A 23,067-nucleotide genomic window follows, 5' to 3' on the forward strand; every position below is an offset into this window, starting at 1 on the left:
ATAATGACAAAAAAAAATAATAAATAACAGGATTCACAAGTCCAGACGGTCTGGAGGACCACACCGACGCTGCGATCGTCTCAACACCGGTTGCGAAACCGGAGCAGGTGCTTGCGGTGGCTCTCTCAAAGCAACATCTGGCTGTCCCCTCAAAGACTCCCGGGCCGGCCGGCCCTGATGAGGCGATGGTGCAGGGGATCCTGGAACGATTGGTGGTGCTGGTGGTGGTGATGATGGTGGCGCCGATCTCCGAGTCTCAGGCAAGCTGTACATGGGGGTAAAAGTGTTATGCACTGGTCCCGGTGCTGACCGCGCCACGTCTGGGGAAGTAATGAGGAGTAGTGGATCTGTGACTGGGGGAATAGGAGCGACAGGAGTTGCTACGTCCCCTGCGGGCGCCAGGTCTCTGATGGAGACAGTGTCCTCTCGCCCGTCAGGATATGCCACATAGGCATACTGAGGGTTGGCGTGGAGGAGTTGGACCGGTTCGACCAAGGGGTCGGACTTGCGAGCCCTCACATGGCGCCGCAGAAGGACGGGTCCTGGGTACGTCAACCAGGCTGGCAATGAGGTCCCCGAGGACGACTTCCGAGGGAATGAGAACATCCTCTCGTGGGGAGTAGCATTGGTTGCCGTACACAGGAGGGAGCGGATAGAATGGAGCGCATTTGGAAGGACCTCCTGCCACCGGGAGACTGGAAGGCCCTTGGATTTTAGTGCCAGTAGGACAGCCTTCCAGACTGTAGCATTCTCCCTTTCCACCTGTCCGTTACCCCTAGGGTTGTAGCTCGTGGTTCTACTAGAGGCAATCCCGAATGAGAGCAGGAATTGCCTCAAGTCGTTGCTCATGAACGACGAGCCCCTGTCGCTATGAATATAGCAGGGGTACCCGAACAGGGTAAAAAGCTCACTGAATGCCTTGATGACGGTGGCAGTCGACGTGTCCGCACAGGGGAAAACAAACGGAAACCGGGAAAATTCGTCTATTATGTTAAGGAAATAGACATTCCGATCCGTTGAGGGAAGGGGGCCCTTAAAATCTACACTCAGCCTCTCAAAAGGGCGAGTGGCCTTGACCAAATGTGCCCGGTCTGGTCGATAAAAGTGTGGTTTGCATTCTGCGCAAGTCTTACAACTTCTCGTAACTGACCTGACCTCCTCCACCGAGTAGGGTAGGTTGCGGGCTTTTATAAAGTGGTAGAGTCTGGTGACTCCAGGATGACATAGATCATTGTGGAGAGCCTTCAAGCGGTCCTCCTGCATGATGGCGCATGTTCCGCGCGAGAGGGCATCCGAGGGCTCATTGAGTTTCCCTGGACGATACATAATATCGTAATTATAGGTGGAGAGCTCAATTCTCCACCGCAAGATCTTATCGTTCTTGATCTTGCCCCTCTGCGTGTTACTAAACATAAACGCCACGGATCGTTGATCCGTGATCAGGGTGAACCGCTTACCTGCCAGGTAATGGCGCCAGTGTCTGACTGCCTCCACAATGGCCTGAGCCTCCTTTTCCACCGCCGAGTGCCGAATTTCGGGGCCTTGAAGGGTGCGGGAAAAAAACGCGACGGGCCTGCCTGCCTGGTTTAGTGTGGCGGCTAGGGCGAAATCAGATGCATCACTCTCCACCTGGAAGGGGATGGATTCATCCACCGCGTGCATCGTGGCTTTCGCAATGTCGCTTTTCAAAGCCTTGAAGGCCAATTGGGCCTCCGGTGTAAGTGGGAAGGTCGTGGACTTAATGAGCGGACGAGCTTTGTCCGCATAGTTGGGGACCCACTGTGCATAGTACGAAAAGAAGCCGAGGCATCTCCTCAGTGCTTTCGTGCTAGCGGGCAAGGGAAGTTCAGTAAGGGGGCGCATACGGTCTGGATCAGGGCCGATGACCCCGTTTTCCACCACGTATCCAAGGATAGCTAACCTGCGCGTACGGAATACACACTTCTCCCTGTTATAGGTCAGATTCAGGTGAGATGCAGTGCGTAGAAAGTGTTGGAGATTTGTGTCGTGGTCCTGCTGGTCATGGCCGCAGATGGTGACGTTATCCAGGTACGGGAAGGTAGCCCGCAACCCGTTCTGGTCCACCATTCGGTCCATAGCACGCTGGAAGACCGAGACCCCATTGGTGACACCAAATGGAACCCTGAGGAATTGGTATAGACGACCATCCGCCTCAAAAGCCGTATATTGTCGGTCCTCTGGGCGGATGGGGAGTTGATGGTAGGCGGACTTAAGGTCTATGGTAGAAAACACTCGGTACTGCGCAATCTGATTGACCATATCAGAAATGCGCGGGAGAGGATACGCATCCAGCTGCGTATAACGATTAATGGTCTGACTATAGTCGATGACCATCCGAGGTTTGTTCCCGCTTTTGACTACCACGACCTGCGCTCTCCACGGACTAGCACTGGCCTGTATGATCCCTTCCTTGAGGAGCCGCTGAACCTCAGATCTAATAAAGATCCGGTCCTCAGCGCTGTAACGCCTACTTTTAGTAGCGATGGGCTTGCAGCCAGGTACCAGATTCTTAAAGAGGGATGGTGTAGTGATTTTCAGGGTGGATAGATTGCATGCGGGGCGCTTTGGGCAATTTGGAGGCTGCGGCTGATTCCCTACTGCCAGTGAAGGGAGTGGCCCACCGTACTGTAGGATCACACTCCTCATGTGGGCCATAAAGTTTAGTCCGAGGAGAATTGGCGCGCAAAGGTGAGGTAACACAAGGAGCCTGTATTGCTCGTAAACTGTGCCCTGTACCTCAAGAGTTACCATACATTGTCCTTGGATCGGTACAGACCGGGACTGTGATGCCATGGAAATTGTCTGTTTGGCAGGGAGAATCCGGAGTCCACACCTTTTAGCAGTTTCAGGGTGTATGAAACTTTCGGTGCTTCCGCTGTCAAACAGACAATTTACAGTTCTGCCACTAACCTTTACCTCCATCATAGAATGTTCCAGCCTGAAATGCCTGGTCTGATCCAGAGAGATCGACGCCACCGTTGGCCCCTGGGTGTCACTGCATGCTGCCGATGTGGATGCTGAGGACCCCTGCTGGTCGCTGCTGCATGCTGCCGATGTGGATGCTGAGGACCCCTGCTGGTCGCTGCTGCATGCTGCCGATGTGGATGCTGAGGACCCCTGCTGGTCGCTTCTAGTCGTCGTGGACCATGATGGCCGCCCCCATGGATAGCATGTGGCCGAGGGCATCAAGCGCAGCGACTCCTGGTGGTCTTCCTGCTCCTCTGTTTGCCACGATGGCGCCGTCCTGAGATCGCACGTGGTCGGACCTCGTGGGTACTGCGGCGTCGAAAGAGACGGTCTCCGTTCTGGAGGGTTACAAGCTGCACTGCCGTTTTTAGGTTTGGACCTGCAGACTTTGCTGTAGTGGCCTTTTTTACCGCACTGGCTGCAGATTGCCGTTCTTGCCGGGCACTGTTGCCGTGGATGCTTGGCCCCACCGCAAAAATAGCATCGCTGGCCACCTGGAGCTGCCGCCGTCGTCGAATCGATCTGGGAGCGCGGGTTCGCGGGGCGAGGAGGGAGCAGAGATTGTTCCAACCACGTTGACTGCACGTGGTCCTCGGGGTACAGCGCCAAGGTCTTCGACGCCGCCTCCAACCTCACGGCCATCCCCATTGCCTGGGTCAAATTGAGTTTCCCCTTTTCTAATAATTTTAATCTGATGTATGAGGACCCTACCCCTGCTACGAACGCGTCTCGGGCGAGGTCGTGCATGTACTGCTCGGCGGAGACGTCCTTACAGTCACAAGCCCTGGCAAGCTGCAGGAGTTCATTGGCGTAGTCTTCTATGGTCTCGCCCGACTGCCGACGTCGTGTAGCGAGGAGATAACGAGCGTGAATCTCGTTGGGTGGCGTAATGTACCTATTCTTTAGGAGCTCGACAGCACCCTGGTAAGTGGAAGCTGCACGAATGGCTAGGTAAATCGTGTCGCTTACCCTTGCGTGGAGGACCTGGAGTCTATCACTGTCTGTAGTGATAGCTACCGAGGCTGCCAGGTAGTCCTCGAAGCACTTCCACCAATGTTCGAACGTGTTAGTTGCACCGACCGCACGTGGGTCCAGTGTCAGACGATCCGGTTTTAGAATCTGTTCCATACTCTCAGTTATCTGATTAAATTGATGCACCTCAATGAGCACCCGGAAACAAGGCTTTAGAACTGAAGGCTTTAATCAGATAACAACGAAACTGCTAACACTAATACAACCGTTCAGACTGAAGGGGTCCTGCCGGAGCAGGGGGTCTTATACCCTGCCACCGGAGGCGGGGCCCCACTGGAGTGTGCCAAGACAGCACTTAGAACAGGTAAACACCCTAACCCAACAACATAGTACAACCCCCATAACAACAACAACACCCTAGCCCAACAGTAACATAATAACAACCCCAGTGGTGAACCAACGATGGTTCACCACAGTGGGGGGAGGAGGTTCACTTGGGAGCAGAAGGACCAGCACAGACCGGTTGGGCTGAATGGCCTGTCTCTGCATCTGCAAATACTTTATTATGAGGATTAACAGACTTACCTTAAGATTACACTTTGCCACGTGCTGCAAGACCCAGATGCGGTGGGACCAGGCATTGTAATTACTCGGGTATCTCCCGGCAGCTGCTGAACAGACAGCCATTTCGTCCTGAATTATTCGATACATTTGTCCAGTCGATAGCATTCCCGAAGTAATGTTATTCCTCGAGTTCGGAAGGCAGATTTCCTGGACTATCTTCTGAAACACCCAGCGTCTGTAGAAAAGAAGATCACGCATGCACACAGACACACAGACAGACACGTGCACACACACACAGACAGACACGTGCACACACACACAGACACACACAGACAGACACGCGCACACACACAGACAGACATGCACACAGACACACAGACAGACACGTGCACACACACACAGACAGACACGTGCACACACACACAGACACACACAGACAGACACGCGCACACACACAGACAGACATGCACACAGACACACAGACAGACACGCGCGCACACACAGACAGACACACGCGCACACACAGACAGACAGACGCGCACACACAGACAGACAGACAGACGCGCGCGCACACACACACAGACAGACGCGCGCGCACACACACAGACAGACGCACGCGCACACACACAGACAGACGCGCGCGCACACACACACAGACAGACGCGCGCGCACACACACACAGACAGACGCGCGCGCACACACACACAGACAGACGCGCGCGCACACACACACAGACAGACGCGCGCGCACACACACACAGACAGACGCGCGCGCACACACACACAGACAGACGCGCACGCACACACAGACAGACGCGCGCGCACACACAGACAGACGCGCGCGCACACACAGACAGACGCGCACACACACACAGACAGACGCGCACACACACACAGACAGACGCGCACGCACACACAGACAGACGCGCACGCACACACAGACAGACGCGCACGCACACACAGACAGACGCGCACGCACACACAGACAGACGCGCACGCACACACAGACAGACGCGCGCGCACACACAGACAGACGCGCGCGCACACACAGACAGACGCGCGCGCACACACAGACAGACGCGCGCGCACACACAGACAGACGCGCGCGCACACACAGACAGACGCGCACGCACACACAGACAGACGCGCACACACACACAGACAGACGCGCACACACACACAGACAGACGCGCACACACACACAGACAGACGCGCACACACACACAGACAGACGCGCACACACACAGACAGACGCGCACACACACACAGACAGACGCGCACACACACACAGACAGACGCGCACACACACACAGACAGACGCGCACACACACACAGACAGACGCGCACACACACACAGACAGACGCGCACACACACACAGACAGACGCGCACACACACACAGACAGACGCGCACACACACACAGACAGACGCGCACACACACACAGACAGACGCGCACACACACACAGACAGACGCGCACACACACACAGACAGACGCGCACACACACACAGACAGACGCGCACACACACACAGACAGACGCGCACACACACACAGACAGACGCGCACACACACACAGACAGACGCGCACACACACACAGACAGACGCGCACACACACACAGACAGACGCGCACACACACACAGACAGACGCGCACACACACACAGACAGACGCGCACACACACACAGACAGACGCGCACACACACACAGACAGACGCGCACACACACACAGACAGACGCGCACACACACACAGACAGACGCGCACACACACACAGACAGACGCGCACACACACACAGACAGACGCGCACACACACACAGACAGACGCGCACACACACACAGACAGACGCGCACACACACACAGACAGACGCGCACACACACACAGACAGACGCGCACACACACACAGACAGACGCGCACACACACACAGACAGACGCGCACACACACACAGACAGACGCGCACACACACACAGACAGACGCGCACACACACACAGACAGACGCGCACACACACACAGACAGACGCGCACACACACACAGACAGACGCGCACACACACACAGACAGACGCGCACACACACACAGACAGACGCGCACACACACACAGACAGACGCGCACACACACACAGACAGACGCGCACACACACACACAGACACGCACACACACGTGTTAAGAGATCAAACAAGCATAGTGCTAACTTATTCTCAAAGAAATCCGAATACAACATACATCAGCTGATCATTAAAAAAATCTGAGGCCATTTATTCATCCTGCCCAACCATAGGTGAACGCAAGAAAAACTGCACGATTTTAAAAGGGGCGCAAGGAAGGCAGAGGGACCTGACAGTGTTTGTGCAGGGCATGGTTGAAGGTGGAGGACGAGTGTGGTATTATGGCCAAACTGTTAGAAACTCAGCTAATGTTCTGGGGACCCGGGTTCGAATCCCGTCACCACAGATAGTTGAATTTTAACTTAAAAAAAACATATCTGGAATTAAGAATTTACTGATGACTGTGAAGCCATTGTTGATTGTCAGAAAAACCCACCTGTTCACTAATGTCCCTTCAGGGAAGGAAATCTGCCGTCCTTACCTGGTCTGGCCTACATGTGACTCCAGAGCCACAGCAATGTGGTTGACTCTCAACTGCCCTCTAAAGGCAACTAGGGATGGGCAATAAATGCTGGCCAGCCAGCGACGCCTATGTCCCACGAATGAATAATAAAAAAAATAAAGCACATGAGAAATCTTGGCTTGATAAAGTCAGGGCGGAATGTACTAGAACCAGGCGGTTAAACCTGTATGAAAAACAGATTAGCCCCACAAACTGAAATATTGTATCCCATTCTGGGCACTGCTCTTTAGGAAGGACTCGAAGGCTTTGGAGAAGGTGTGGGAAAGATTTGACAGAATATTCTAGAGGGTTATAGTTATGTCGCCAGACTGGACAAGTTACAGTTGTTCTCCTTAAAGCAGAGCAAGAGGGGATTTGATAGCGAGTGTGTCACATCATGAAGCATTCTGCCAACAGTAAATAGAGAGAGAGGCCATCCAATAGCGGACGGGTCGATAACCAGAGGGCATAGATTTAAGGTGATTGGCAGAAGGACCAGCACCATCACGAGGAAAGATGTATTTTGGTAATTAATGCACTGAGTAGCTGGAATGGTGGATAGAGATTCAATTGGAACTTTTAAAAGGGGAATTGGGCAAATGTGGGAGGAAACCGGAGCACCCGGAGGAAACCCACGCAGACACGGGGAGAACGTGCAAACTCCACACAGACAATGACCCAAGCCGGGAATCGAACCTGGGCCTGGCACTGTGAGGCTGCAGTGCTAACCACTGTGCCATCAGTACTGCTACCTCACAGTGCCAGGGACCCGGGTTCGATTTCCGACTTGGGTCACTGTCTGTGTGGAGTTTGCACGTTCTCCCCGTGTCTGCGTGGGTTTCCTCCGGGTGCTCCGGTTTCCTCCCACAGTCCAAAAGATGTGCTGGTTAGGTGCGTTGGCCATGCTAAATTCTCCCTCAGTGTCCCCGAACAGGCACCAGAGTGTGGAGACTAGGGGATTTTCACAGTAACTTCATTGCGGTGTTAATGTAAGCTGACTTGTGACACTAATAAATAAACTTTTAAAAAAACAAAAAATACACCAAAGAGGGTGTATTTGCAGGGACTTGGGGAAAGTGAGACTAACTGGCTTGGTCTTCAAAAGATCCAGCATGGTCTCGATGGGTCGAATGGCCTCCCGTGTTGTCAAATCCTCTGATGCCATGTACTCAATTTTGGTGCCATAATTAGACAAATTTTAAAAACATGCCTAAGTATAAAATTTCATAAATATGTATCAATCCAGATTCAAAAACCTTGCATTTGTATCTCCCAATTTACATTTCCCATTATAATTTCTCACATTCGCATTCACTCCATTACAAATGAAGACATCAGAGTTCACAATGGAAACATAGGAATGAATGTATGAGAATACCACATTAAAAGTCAAGGGCTGAACGGTATCTGCGCACCCAGGTCCCAATGAGTCCTCCCCCCACCCCCCGGCCTCTAGCTTTGCTTTATCTGCAGATGACACATGGGGTTGACTCTGTAAACAGCACCAAGAGAGATCACTGAATTATACAGATAGCTGACCCTTGAAAATGTACACAATTCAAGAGCGGCCCAAAAAAAAAGTGCAACAGGAATGCGCAAATCAGACAACATAGTTATCTATCAACAGTAAAAAATAATTAGATTTTAAACCGAACAAGCTATATTCTTCACCAATTGGGCGGCACGGTAGCACAGTGGTTAGCACTGCTGCTTCACAGCTCCAGGATCCCGGGTTCGATTCCCGGCTCGGGTCACTGTCTGTGTGGAGTTTGCACATTCTCCTCGTGTTTGCGTGGGTTTCCTCCGGGTGCTCCGGTTTCCTCCCACCGTCCAAAGATGTGCGGGTTAGGTTGATTGGCCAGGTTAAAAATTGTCCCTTAGAGTCCTGGGATGCGTAGGTTAGAGGGATTAGTGGGTAAAATATGTGGGGGGAGGGCCTGGGTGGGATTGTGGTCGGTGCAGACTCGATGGGCCGAATGGCCTCCTTCTGCACTGTAGGGTTTCTATGTTCTATGTTCTAAAACAGAATCCCATTATTCCAATGTCCACGCACCCCGGACATTCTCTCTTCCAGCTTCTTCCGTCAGGATAAAGATACAAAAGTCTGAGGTCACGTACCGACTGACTCAAGAACAGCTTCTTCCCTGCTGCTGTCAGACTTTTGAATGGACCTACCTCGCATTAAGTTGATCTTTCTCCACACCCTAGCTATGACTGTAACACTACATTCTGCACTCTCTCCTTTCCTTCTCTATGAACGGTATGCTTTGTCTGTATAGCATGCAAGAAACAATACTTTTCACTGTATCCCAATGCATGTGACAATAATAAATCAAATCAAATCCAGCCAGAGATTTTGCTTAAAGCCAATTCATATAAAGAGCATCAGTTATTAGATTTATCACCGAGAGAGAGAAATTCACCAGCTTTTGCTCCTCCTTCCAAGTCTCCCTAGTTCGGCCCACAGTTTTCAATCTCCCTCTTTAGGGGATCAAATGTTTTTTAGTTGGGTTGGGAATTTATATAGGTATGAGAGCTGAATGGACAATATTTCCTGTCCATCTCCACTCATATCCACTGGATATTACCCTGTGTAAACTCAGTGGATAAACACTTACAAAAGGGGAGCATCAAAACATCTTGCATTGTTCGTAATATTATTGGGAAAGAGAAAAGAGTCATTGTGAAGTCATGGAACCCAGTATCAGTGCGAGACCCGATTTCCAGAAGTATATAATGCTGTATCAATTACAGGTGTATACAGAGTTAGGTGAGGTGGTCATCCCTTCCTCCATATCAGAAGCTCTGCATTTGAGTCCCACTGCTGGACTTAGCGGCCAAGGAAGATGCGTTCATAACTTTTTTTTTTATCCATGGGACATGGGCGTCGCTGGCTGGCCAGCATTTATTGCCCATCCCTAGTTGCCCTTGGAGGGCAGTTGAGAGTCAACCACATTGCTGTGGCTCTGGAGTCACATGTAGGCCAGACCAGATAAGGATGGCAGATTTCCTTCCCTAAAGGACATTAGTGAGCCAGATAGGTTTTTCCAACAATCGACAATGGTTATGGTCATCGGTAGATTCTTAATTCCACCACCTGCCGTGGCGAGATTCGAATCCGGGTCAGATCATTATTTGATTTTGATTTGATTTGATTTATTATTGTCACATGTATTAGTATACAATGAAAAGTATTGTTTCTTGCGTTCTATACAGACAAAGCACACTGTTCATAGAGAAGGAAACGAGAGAGTGCAGAATGTAGCGTTACAGTCACTGCTAGGGTGTAGAGAAAGATCAACTTAAGGTAAGTCCATTCAAAAGTCTGACAGCAGCAGGGAAGAAGCTGTTCTTGAGTCGGTTGGTACGTGACCTCAGACTTTTGTATCTTTTTCCCAACAGAAGGTGGTGGAAGAGACAATGTCCGGGGTGCGTGGGGTCCTTAATTATGCTGGCTACTTTGCCAAGGCAGCGGGAAGTGTAGACAGAGTCAATGGGTGGGAGGCTGGTTTTTGTGTTGGACTGGGCTACATTCATGATCTTTTGTAGTTCCTTGCGGTCTTGGGCAGGGCAGGAGCCCCAGACCAAGCTGTGATACAACCAGAAAGAATGCTTTCTATGGTGCATCTGTAAAAGTTGGTGAGAGTCGTAGCTGAGAGGCCAAAATTAGCTGAGTTTCTAACAGTTTAGCGATAAAACAGTATCAGTCCAGATATTTTTCTTTTATGGAATTTAAATTCCACCATCTGCTGTGGCGGGATTCGAACCCAGGTCCCCAGAACATCAGCGGATTAATAGTTAAGTGCAATCTGCAAAATCCTTCCAACAGAAAAGCCAGGGGGGTAAGAGTAGGAGAGATTCCTGGTCAAACACGTGATGGGAAAAAATGGGAGCCCCTCACGATCCATAGCATCCATGTAACAGTGCAGCTGCTACAGCAACATGGCCTCCTGGGACTGATGTGGAGATGCCGGCGTTGGACTGGGGTAAACACAGTAAGAAGTTTAACAACACCAGGTTAAAGTCCAACAGGTTTATTTGGTAGCAAAAGCCACACAAGCTTTCGAAGCTCTAAGCCCCTTCTTCAGGTGAGTGGGAATTCTGTTCACAAACAGAGTTTATAAAGACACAGACTCAATTTACATGAATAATGGTTGGAATGCGAATAACTTACAACTAATCAAGTCTTTAAGAAACAAAACAATGGGAGTGGAGAGAGACTGGACAGGGGCCACTTGGCTGCTGTGGATCAGATTGATGCCAACAGCACTAAGCTCTGCCCGAGGAGGATTTAGAACTTGCCCTACCTGTGCTGGAGGTTGTGGCATTGCGGGTCAGACCTGCCTTCGGGCAGGGAACTGAAGACGACGACAGAGTTAGATCACAAATCGGACAGGATCTCAGTGATTGACAGAACAAGCCTCAGGGGCTAAATGGCCTCCCCCCATTCCCAATTGGGAAGCAAATAAATATTCTTCACTTAAAGACGAGGTGGTGTTCTCAGAGTGCGTCACTGAAAGAATATCACTTCAACACATGGTTCCAAACCTAACTTGGTTAATCAGTTATGTTTTAAAGTTTATTTATTAGTCACAAGTTGGCTTACATTAACACTGCAATGAAGTTACTATGAAAATCCCCTAGTTGCCACACTCCGGCGCCTGTTTGGGTACATTGAGGGAGAATTTAGCATGGCCAATGCACCTAAACAGCACATCTTTCAGACTGTAGGAGGAAACCGGAGCACCCGGAGGAAACCCACGCAGACACGGGGAGAACGTGCAGACTCCACACAGACAGTAAGCCGGGAATCAAACCCGGGTTCCTGGAGCTGTGAGGCAGCAGTGCTAACCACTGTGCCACCGTGCCACCCCAGGCTAGTCAGGGGAAAGAAAGGCATTAGTTAACATTCTTTTCCAGGTTAGAAGCTTTAGTGAGCCACTAACAAATCTAGGATTTTGTTCGGGAAGCAAAGAAGGGATGAACATGCAACAGAAAATTACCTTAAAACATTCCAACAATGACGCCGCATTCACATGGCAGAGGGCCTATTGGAGCCTATAGTCTGAGGGCGACAGACTGGGGAAATGTTACCCATTCAATTGGCACTCAGCTCATTTCACGAGCAGTAGCAATGAACGGAAACATTTCTTCACACAAAGGGTATTTAAGGAAAGTGGCAGGAAAGTGTAGTTAGGGTGCAGATCAACTGACTGGCGGAATAGGCTTGAGGGGCTGAATGGCCTCATCCTCTATGCCCATAATTACAGTAGATACGTGCAGCTGAAGGTCAGACACTTGGACACGGAGATGTGGAAATCAGTCACGGCTGGATGGGGAGAGAGTACGGGGAGTACTTTAAGAGATTTAAGACATCCCTGTGAAGCAAGTTTAAAAAACACACACACATCTCTAATCCCATCAAGAACAAGTGGTACTCGAGAAAGCTCGTTAGCAGAAAAAGAATCTTAAAATAGTCAAAAGTGAGACATCGAAACAGTTACCAACAAAGACAACACTTTTACTGCACTTGACCTGAAAGAGTTGAAGCATCACTTCACAAAAAACACTGCACAAGGCGTTCAGTTACAAACCTGTGAGTCCAGGTTTCGGGGCTTTTGGGGAACTTTGTTAAGGCCAATTTCCCGAGATACAAATCCTTAAATGGATCTAAAGCTCCCAGCTGCACCAGTTCCTTTCTGGAAAACATTTCAGGATCATTCTCCCGAGTTATCAAGTGAAGTAAGTTCCAGTTATTAAGCATACAAAGCAAAAGAAGAAAGTACATAATGGCCGAGTCCATTTAGAGACACATTAAATACGCAATTATCAGTTACAGCATCGTTAATGAGATTAATACACGGCGGCATTTTAATTGGTTTTCCAACGTAACTGTCAATCTTAGCCATAGTTGCCACCTACTCTGGTAACCCAGAGACTTGGATTAATAAAACCCAGAGAAATAAATCCCACCAACAGGTTCAATAATTGAATTCCGTTTTTAAGAAAAATAAACCTGACGATTAAAGGCTTGGAGAGGCAAAAGGGGAAAAAGAAAGTGACCACAAAGCAGTTAGGTGGTCACAGATCCTGAACTGTTTCACTAAATGTCTCTCAGGGAGGGGAACCTACAATTCATCCCCAGTCTGGCCTATATGTGACTCCAGCCTCTTATCAAGATGGCGGAAATGGGCCTAGCAAGCCCCTTGCTCATACAAAACACTGAGGCAGGTGTGGGTGGGACTTGCCCACATTTTAAGAACAAATTGGGCAGCACAGTGGTTAGCGCTGCTGCCTCATAGCGCCAGGGACCCGGGTTCACTGCTGCCTCACAGCGCCAGGGACCCGGGTTCACTGCTGCCTCACAGCGCCAGGGACCCGGGTTCACTGCTGCCTCACAGCGCCAGGGACCCGGGTTCACTGCTGCCTCACAGCGCCAGGGACCCGGGTTCAATTCCGGCATCAGGTGACTGTGTGGAGTTTGCACTTTCTCCCACATGTCTGTGTGGGTTTCCTCCGGTTTCCTCCCACAGTCCAAAGATGTGTGGGTTAGGTGCATTTGCCATGGTAAATTGCCCCTTGGTGTCCAAAGTTGTGCAGTTTAGGTGGATGGAACCATGCTGAATTGCCCCTTAGCGTGCAGGTTAGGGGGATTAGCCATGGTAAATGAGTGGGGTTGTGGGGATAGGACAGGAGAGTGGGCCTAGGTGGGGTGCTCTTTCCGGGGGTCAGTGCAAAAGCAATGGGCCGAATGACAGATCCACTTCAGTTAAAGTTAACTGGACTTTCAGTCTTAAAGAGCTTCCAAAAGAACCCCCCAGTACTGTGTTAGTTATCCATATCTACTTCTGCACTATCTATTCACTAACATTGAAAATAAATGTTACATGCTGATATTCTTGGTCTATCCAGAAAGGTCAATTTAATTCAGTATCAGTGTCAGAAGGTCGTGGGTTCAAGTCCCACCCCACAGACCTCACCACAATATCTAGGCTGACACTCCCAGTGAAGTACTGAGTCATAAAATCCCTACAGTGCAGAAGAAGGCCACTTGGCTCATTGAGTCTGCACCTTTTTATCAATACTAACCATTGTGTCACTCTGAGCAAGTGCTGAACTCTTAGAGGTGCCATCATTCAGATCACATGCTAAACTAACAGTGGTTAGCACTGCTGCCTCACAGTGCCAGGGACCCGGGTTCGATTCCCGGCTTGGGTCACTTGGGTCTGTGTGGAGTTTGCACATTCTCCCCGTGTCTGCGTGGGTTTCCTCCGGGTGCTCCGGTTTCCTCCCACAGTCCAAAGATGTGCGGGTTAGTTGATTGGCCGTGCTAAGTTGCCCATTAGTGTCCCGGGATGCGTAGGTTAGAGGGATCAGCAGGGTAAATATGTGGGGTGATACAGGGCCTGGGTGGAGTTGTTGTCAGCGCAGACTCGATGGGCCGAATGGCCTCCTACACTGTAGGGATTCTATGATGTCTCATCTCCATCTCAGACAGGTGCAAAAAAAAAAAAATCCCACGGTCACGATTAAAAAAAAACAGGGGAGTTCTCTTGGTCAATATTTATCCCTCAACAAATATAGATAAAGAGGAAAAAATGTCCAGTCTTTATCATTTGGGCGATTGTGGGATCTTGCTGTGTGTAAATTAGCCTTTGTGATTCCCTGCATCGCAACAGTAACTCTCACGGTCGCAAAGTGCTTTGGGACGTTCTGAAAGGTGCTATATAAATGCAAGTTACATATTTTCTTTAATTTCAGCGAGTGACTGCAGCTATGAGCAAACAATGTAACAGCTAATAGAGAGACACATTAATTAGTCATAAAGGCCACGTTGGAGTCAGGTTTCGGATGCGAGGCAGCCGCGGATATTGACATTTGCTGAGGGTGACATACCTGACATTCCAGGCAGTTGTGAAGTCTGGATTTAGCAGCAGCAGTGTACAAGTGAGATCAGTCAGTGCTGAGGAAGATGCGGGGTGGGGGGAAGAAAATGAATTAAGCTGTCATATCTAACGTAGCATTTCAACAAAAAGAAAGCTGTTTCCAAAAATCAAACAGCTTTTCACAGTGGAATTGCGTACACTAGCAAATTATCAAACTGCAAATACTCCAAACTAATTTACATCGCTACACAGATTGACATAGAATATCGAACAGTACAGCACAGGAACAGGCCCTTCCGCCCACGACGTTGTGTCGAACATGACGCCAAATTAAACTAATCCCTTCTGCCTGCTCTTGGTCCACATCCCTCCATTCCTTGCCTAGGGGGGCACATTGGCGCAGTGGTTAGCACTGCTGCCTCACAGCTCCAGGGGCGCAGGTTCGATTCCTTGCTTGGGTCACTGTCTGTGTGGAGTTTGCACGTTCTCCCCGTGTCTGCGTGGGTTTCCTCCGGGTGCTCCTGTTTCCTCCCACAGTCCAAAGACGTGCGGGTTAGGTTGATTGGCCATGTTAAATTGCTGCTCAGGGTCGGGAGGATTAGGAAGGTAAATATGTGGGGTTATGGGGAAAGGGCCTGGGTGGGATTGTCGTCGGTACAGGCTCGATGGGCCAAATGGCCTCCTTCTGCACTGTAGATTCTATTCTATGATTCATGTGCTTGTCTAAAAGCCCCTTAATCGCCCCAATGCATCTGCCTGCACCACCCCCTCTGACAGCTCATTCCAGATACCCACCACTCTCTGCGTAAAATACTTGCCCCTCTCACCTTAAGTGCATGCCCCCTAGTATTAGACATTTCAAAAAGATTCTGACTGTCAATTGAAATGAGGACATATAGGTGATCAAGAATGAAATATAGGATTTTATATCAATTCGCAGCAAACCTCCAATCAACAAAGCAGACTGAATGCTGAACGAGAGTTCGAATGGCAGACTTGACTGTTCCAGCGCTCTCCTGAGATCCTACCACTCTTTGTAAAGTTCAGCTCCTGTAAAACCCTGCTGCTCATTATCCTAACTCAGGCCAAATCCCATTCACCCATCAACGCCCCAGAAAATTCTCACCCTTTGTTCAAATCCCTCCGTAGCCTCGATCCTCAATACCTCTATAACCCCCCTCTGTGAATGCAGCACCCCTCCAATTCTGGCCCCTTGCACGTCCCTGACTTTTCTTCACTCCACCACTGTTGGCTGTGCCTTCAGCTGCCTAACAGTTAAGCTTGGCAATTTTCTCCCCAAAGGGCATGGTGGCACGGTGGTTAGCACTGCTGCCTCACAGCGCCAGGGACACCGGGTTCAATTCCGGCCTCGGCTGACTGTCTGTGTGGAGTCTGCACGTTCTCCCCGTGTCTGCCTGGGTTTCCTCCAGTTTCCTCCCGCACTCCAAACTGTGCGGGTTAGGTTGATTGGCCATGCTAAATTGCCCCTTAGTGTCGGGGGGATTAGCAGGGTAAATGTGTGGGGTTACGGGGGTGGAGCCTGGGTGGGATTGTGGTTGGTGCAGGCTCGATGGACCGAGTGGCCTCCTTCTGCACTGTCGGGATTCTCTGATTCTATTTCCATTGATTAATCCAAAGCCCTTCCTGTCCTGACGTCTGCGCAATATTAGTTTGTTTTAAAAAATACCCACTGTCCTAAAAACAGTTTAATGAGGAGGCGCATAATCAGTTTTGCATTTTCAATGTGAGGTCACCTTCAGAAGGCCTGACTGACCAAGTCTTCAATCCTTCCAATGCAAGGCACCAGTTTTGTGACCTTTGTCTGAACTTGCTTAGGTTAGATTGTTTCCCTTGGTGACCTGAGCCGGGAATAATTCTGGTCTGACCCAGGGCACTGAACAACCTGATCTCTGCAGGGTTTTCTTTTTGACCACTGCCATTTAGTTTAAGCACTGTTTCCCCTGCCTTATATCACAGCAATTACTTACATTTATATATCATCCTTATTGTACAGATACCCCAAGATGGCTCCAGGTGGGCAATTATTGGACAGAATATGAGACTGAGACACATAGGAAGATACTGAGACATGTGTCCAAAACCTTAGACAGGGAGGTGGGTTATAAGAACATAAGAACTAGGAGCAGGAGTAGGCCACCTGGCCCCTCGAACCTGCTCCGCCATTCAGTAAGATCATGGCTGATCTTTTCGTGGACTCAGCTCCACTTACCCGCCCACTCACCACAACCCTTATCATAGAATCCCTACAGAGCAGAAGGAGGCCATTTGGCCCGTCAAGTCTGCACCGAGAACAATCCCTCCCAGGCCCTATCCCTGTAAGCCCATATATTTATTCAGACACTAAGGGGCAATTTAGCATGGCCAATCCCCCTAGCCCGCACATCTTTGGAGTGTGGGAGGAAACCGGAGCACCCGGAGGAAACCCACGCAGACACGGGGAGAACGTACAAACCCCACACAGACAGTGACCCGAGGCTGGAATTGAACCTGGGTCGCTGGCGCTGTGAGGCAGCAGTGCTAACCACTGCGCCACCGTGCTGTCCTAACTGATTGCCCAGGGGTTAGGAAGGGAAAGTAAATTGTTTAAGATAGTGTGTTAAGCGCAGGGGGCAGAAGTGAAACGGCCTCTCAGTGGGAGGAACCATCCTCTTTCAGATTTGATGCTTTTGTGAAGAAGAACTCGTCTTTTGATAAAATTATCACCGGAACAGCACAGAGAAGTCTGTCCAATTAACAATGGTGTCGGAGTGAAGAATTAATTCTAATCAATGGGTCATCACCCTGAAACTTTAAAGTCTGTTTCTCTCTCCACAGAGTATTTCCAACATTTTCTGTTCTTATTTCAAAACACCACACAGTACTGACCATTTCTGTTCATTCTAAACTGCGTAAAATAAGCAAGAAATCTGAACATAAATATTGTATAAATCCAACTTACTAGTATACAAGGTACCCCAGATTTTCTCCCATTATATTTTTATTTCAATATTATTACAGCACAGGCAGACAGCATAGATTCCATGTAACTTCCTTGGACCATTGATTGCGACTGCTGAACGTCTCAAGTTTAACTGGCTTCCTGAGACACACAGGAACAGGCAGCTGGGACCAAGACCAGGACTTGACCCCAAGGGCACAGTTCAGATGCTGGAGGATAGGGGCGTTGGTAGGATGATATATATAGTTTAAAGTTTATTTATTAGTGTCACAAGTAGGCTTACATTAACACTGCAATGAAGTTACTGTGAGAATCCCCCAGTCGCCACACTCCGGAACCTGTTCGGGTACACGGAGGGAGAATTTAGCATGGCCAATGCACCCAACCAGCACGTCTTTCAGACTGTGGGAAGAAACCGGAGCCCCCGGAGGAAGCCCAGGCACACACGGGGAGAATGTGCAAACTCCACACACACAGTGACCCAAGCCGGGAATTGAACCCGGGTCCCTGGCGCTGTGAGGTAGCAGTGCTAATCACTGTGCCACCATGCCGCCCTTTTGCACTTGATGTACAATTTAACCAGTAAATTTCTCCAGCTCCCATCAGCTGCCCATTCAAGAATAACACTACAGGTGTTATCAAATCCCTTGACAGTGTCCCAGTCCCCCCCACACCGTTAAGAAAGTCCACCAATGCCTCTACTTTCTCAGGAGACTAAGGAAATTTAGCATGTTCGCTACGACTCTCACCAACTTTTACAGATGCACCATAGAAAGCATTCTTTCTGGTTGTATCACAGCTTGGGATGGCTCCTGCTCTGCCCCAAGACCACAAGAAACTACAAAGGGTCGTGAAGGAAGCCCAGTCCATCACTCAAACTGGCCTCCAATCCAGTGGCACTGTCTCCACTTCCTGCTGCCTCAGAAAAGCAGCCAGCATAATCAAGGACCCCACACACCGGACATTCTCTCTTCCACCTTCTTCCGCCAGGGAAAAAGATACAAAAGTCTGAGGTCACGTACCAACCAAGTAAAGAACAGCTTCTTCCCTGCTGCCATCAGACTTTTGAATGGACCTACCTCACTCTAAGTTGATCTTTCTCTATACCCTAGAGGGGAGATGATTGCCTAGTGGTATTATTGCTAGACTAATAATCCAGAAAATTCAGCTAATCTTCTGGGGACCTGGGTTCAAATCCCGCCACGGCAGATGGTGGAATTTGAATTTTAGGGTGGCACGTTAGCACAGTGGTTAGCACTGCTGCTTCACAGCTCCAGGGACTTGGGTTTGATTCCCAGCTTGGATCACTGTCTGTGTGGAGTTTGCACATTCTCCTCGTGTCTGCGTGGGTTTCCTCCGGGTGCTCCGGTTTCCTCCCACAGTCCAAAGATGTGCTGGTTAGGTTGATTGGCCATGCGGAAAATTGCCCCTTAGTGTCCTGAGAGGCATAGGTTAGAGGGATTAGTGGGTAAATATGTAGGGATATGGGGGTAGGGCCTGGGTGGGATTATGGTCGGTGCAGACTCGATGGGCCGAGTGGCCTCTTTCTGTACTGTCGGGTTTCTATGATTCTAGCTAGATTGTAACACTACATTCTGCACCCTCTCCTATCCTTTTCCATGAACGGTATGCTTTGTTTGTATAGCGCGCAGGAAACAATACTTTTCACTGCATGTTAGTACACGTGACAATAAGAAGTCAAATCAAAAAATCATGAATATCATTAGCATTAAATGAAAGTTAGCAGATAAAATTCCAACCTGGAACCAAGCCCATTTGGGAATGAACAAACATTTGTAATTCTATCAAAACTTCCATTCACTGTTTTTTTAAAAATTAAGGAGCAAACTCTTCCACAGACCATAAGACATCGGAGCAGAATGAGGCCACTCGGCCCATCGACTCTGCTCCGCCATTCAATCATGGCTGATTTTTTTTCTCTTCCCCATTCTCCTGCCTTTTCCCCATAACCTCTGATCCCCTTATTAATCAAGAACCTATCTATCTCTGTCTTAAAGACACTCATTGACCTGGCCTCCACAGCCTTCTGCGGCAAAGAGTTCCACAGATTCACCAATCTCTGGCTGAATAAATTCCTCCTCATCTCTATTTTAAAGGATCGTCCCTTTAGCCTAAGGTTGTGCCCCACAGGGGAGTACACATCTAACCAACCTTCCAGAACTGTTTCTGGGAATAATGGACATGATCACGTGAAAGAGTGGGCGTGCTTTATATAACTCTTCCAAGAAACACATGTGTTGAGATATCACACAGGGATTTATTGCTGATATATAAAACCAGGAAGAATGGGACCACACAGAGAGAACAATAGAGACAGCAAGGTTTAAGAAATCTGGAACAACACAGAGAAGGAAAGACACCAAGATGGTTCGACCTGGCATTCAGGCTTAATAAAAATTATATTTTCCTGTTTGTAGTCAAACACTTCGACAAACAGCTTACATAAACCCAGGGGGAGGGGGTGTCTCAACAATACACGCGCTCAATAGATATCTCTGGCTGATCCACCATACCTCAACACATCTCTGCATCTCCACTAACCTGTACGTGATTGATACTGGATACCGATCCAACGCCCCAACTGAAAAAATTCTCATCCTTGTTTTCAAGTCCCTCCCTCCCTCCCTCTGACATCTCCCCCATCCTCCCTCCCCTCTGAGATCTCCGCACTCCTCCAATTCTGACATGTTGGCACACGCCTGCATTTCTTTCTGAATCTCTCCCCCGCCGTGCCAGGCGCCAAACTCTGGAATTCGCTCCTTTCTCTCTTTCCTCTTTTATCACACTCCTTAAAACCTATTTCTTTGACTAAACTTTTTGCTCATCTCTCCAGGTGTCTTGGTTTCAAAGTTTCTCATAGATATAATCATAGAATCCTACAGTGCAGAAAGAGGCCATTCGGCCCATCGAGTCTGCACTGACCACAATCCCACCCAGGCCCTACCCCCATAACCCCATGCATTTACCCTAGCTAGTCCCCCTGACACTAAGGGGCAATTTAGCACGGCCAATCCACTTAACTCACACATCTTTGGACTGTGGGAGGAAACCGGAGCACCCGGAGGAAATTCACGCAGACACGGGGAGAACGTGCAAACTCCACACAGACAGTGACCCAAGGCCGAGAATCGAACCTGGGTCCCTGGCGCTGTGAGGCAGCAGTGCTAACCACTGCACCACCGTGCCGCCCGTTTGACGGCACTCCTGTGATGTGCTTTGGGTGATTTTACCAGTGTTTTCAAAGGCGCTATATAAATGCAAGTTGTTGTTAGCCCGCATGACTCAAAAATTGGATATTGTTAACGACAATTCATCGCCAGACTAATTGAACAGTTAGTAAGATATCGGCCACTTACCATCTCTGTCTAACCACAGTTTCCTTTGCCTGTAGAGAACGAGTTTGCTATGGACGCAGGGAAGAAGGAGCTTCACGCACCAGCTTTCTATCCCAAGCTTGTTCTGCAGCAGAACAATGGGGCTCCGATTATATCTGGCTTCAAGGCAGGGAATCAATCCAATCTCATCGCTGCAGAAACAACATGAAGGAGAAAATAAATCACCCCAACTTCACGCGGGGGGGTTAATACAGCCCAAATAAAACGGCTACTCCAAAGGCAAATATTATTGGATTTAATCATCAAGTTCTGATCTTTTGCGCACCCAGCAGGGTCAACCGCCAGAAGACAACAACTTAATAAGTGATCGGGAAATAAAACAACGGCGACATGGGGAAAAGCCAAGTGGTGAAGGCACTGCCTGAGAGATTCAGCCGGGGCATTCGCGAGGGAATTTGCTAGGCTATGGGCAAAGGTGCTGGGGAGAGGCACCAGTCAACCTGTAGGGGGGCAGCATTGGTTCGACAGGCCGAGGGGCCTCCTCCCACCACCACCTTCCCCCGCCCGATCTGCCCCACAAACCCCCTCCGTGCCGGCAACCGATCCCAAATTTTGTGCCTCTTTCTGCGAATCGAGGCAACCCACCCAGCCCCAAGGTAAAATGCGACTGGCAAACCACCAGATAATCTGCAAAGGCTTGTACGTGTAACAACAAGAGGCAGCGGGATCCAACACAGGGTGCCTTTTCAGGTGAGTGACAGGACAAGGTTCCTTTCATTTTTAAACAAAAAATAAATATCTTTTTGTAGGTCACACCTTAAGCTGGGGGGGGGGGGGGGGGGAGAAGAGAGACAGCAGTGGGTGCAATCACCCAGTTACAATGAAGTGCTCCAGGCACACACACACACACACAGATAGAAAATGGCATTGAGCATATGGACGTTGTAAAATTAAGGCGTACACAAGCAGGGTTTGGTCTATTTTTTTTGTCGCAGCCAGCACTGTAAAGGGATCTTTTTTTGGATTTAATAGGTGATGCTGATTAAGAATATGCTCCAATTAATCACACCAGTCTCCCCCCCCCCCCTCCCTCTAGTCTGCAGCAATATCCCTGCCCTCTCTGCCTGCCTGCCCCAGCCTGTCTGTTTAAAGCCCCCCTCTCTCTCTATCACACACACACACAGGGGATTTAATTGACTGCGCTATTGTGCAGCGCTGCGCTGCGCTGTGCTGGCTGCCACTGGGGCGGCGGCTGTTCCCCACTCTCTGCGCTGCGCTGCGGGGCTCCGCTCACATATCGGGGTTCCTCCTGAAAGCGTTGGCGATGTCTTTGACAACCCTCTGAACCAAAACGTCCACCTCCTCTTCCGATTCTGCCATCTTCCTCATTCAACTCGCCGGCTGCTGCAACAACACTTCCGGGGCAAGACTAATGTTCTCATTTTCACTCTCACTCACTCACTCTCTCAGACAGAGGGGGGAAAAGTTAGCCCCAAACAAACAAACAAAGCACAACTTCTCTGTGCAGCCTGTCCTCCCCTCCCCTCCCCTCCACTCCCTGGGGAAATTCTTCTCATTTAGGGAAACAAAGAGAGAATGTACAATTCTTTTTATTCTTTTAAAATCAAAGACCTTGCAGTAAGGCTTTGTATTTTTGGGGGTGGGGGTGAGAAAAATAATTAGTTCCTTACCTCACTGCTTTTTCTGGACCACCAACATTCAAAGGAGTGA

The 23,067-nt window shown here is 49.5% G+C and overlaps 1 protein-coding gene across 1 annotated transcript in view; it reads right to left on the reverse strand.

The window, feature by feature from the left end:
* ptar1 (protein prenyltransferase alpha subunit repeat containing 1) overlaps positions 1-22,736 on the reverse strand; it is a 32,059-nt gene extending 9,323 nt beyond the window's left edge. Inside the window, exons 1-5 of the mRNA XM_078214023.1 lie at positions 22,631-22,736; positions 21,358-21,527; positions 15,032-15,098; positions 12,730-12,834; positions 4,546-4,759 (exon numbers count right to left, since the gene is read on the reverse strand). Of these exons, the coding sequence (XP_078070149.1) occupies positions 4,546-4,759; positions 12,730-12,834; positions 15,032-15,098; positions 21,358-21,527; positions 22,631-22,725 (651 nt within the window). The 5' untranslated portion in view covers positions 22,726-22,736. The remainder of the gene's footprint in view (positions 1-4,545; positions 4,760-12,729; positions 12,835-15,031; positions 15,099-21,357; positions 21,528-22,630) is intronic.
* Positions 22,737-23,067: the final 331 nt, after the last annotated feature.

This window comes from Mustelus asterias, chromosome 6 (assembly GCF_964213995.1).
Source record: "Mustelus asterias chromosome 6, sMusAst1.hap1.1, whole genome shotgun sequence".
NCBI classification, from domain to species: Eukaryota; Metazoa; Chordata; class Chondrichthyes; order Carcharhiniformes; family Triakidae; genus Mustelus; species Mustelus asterias.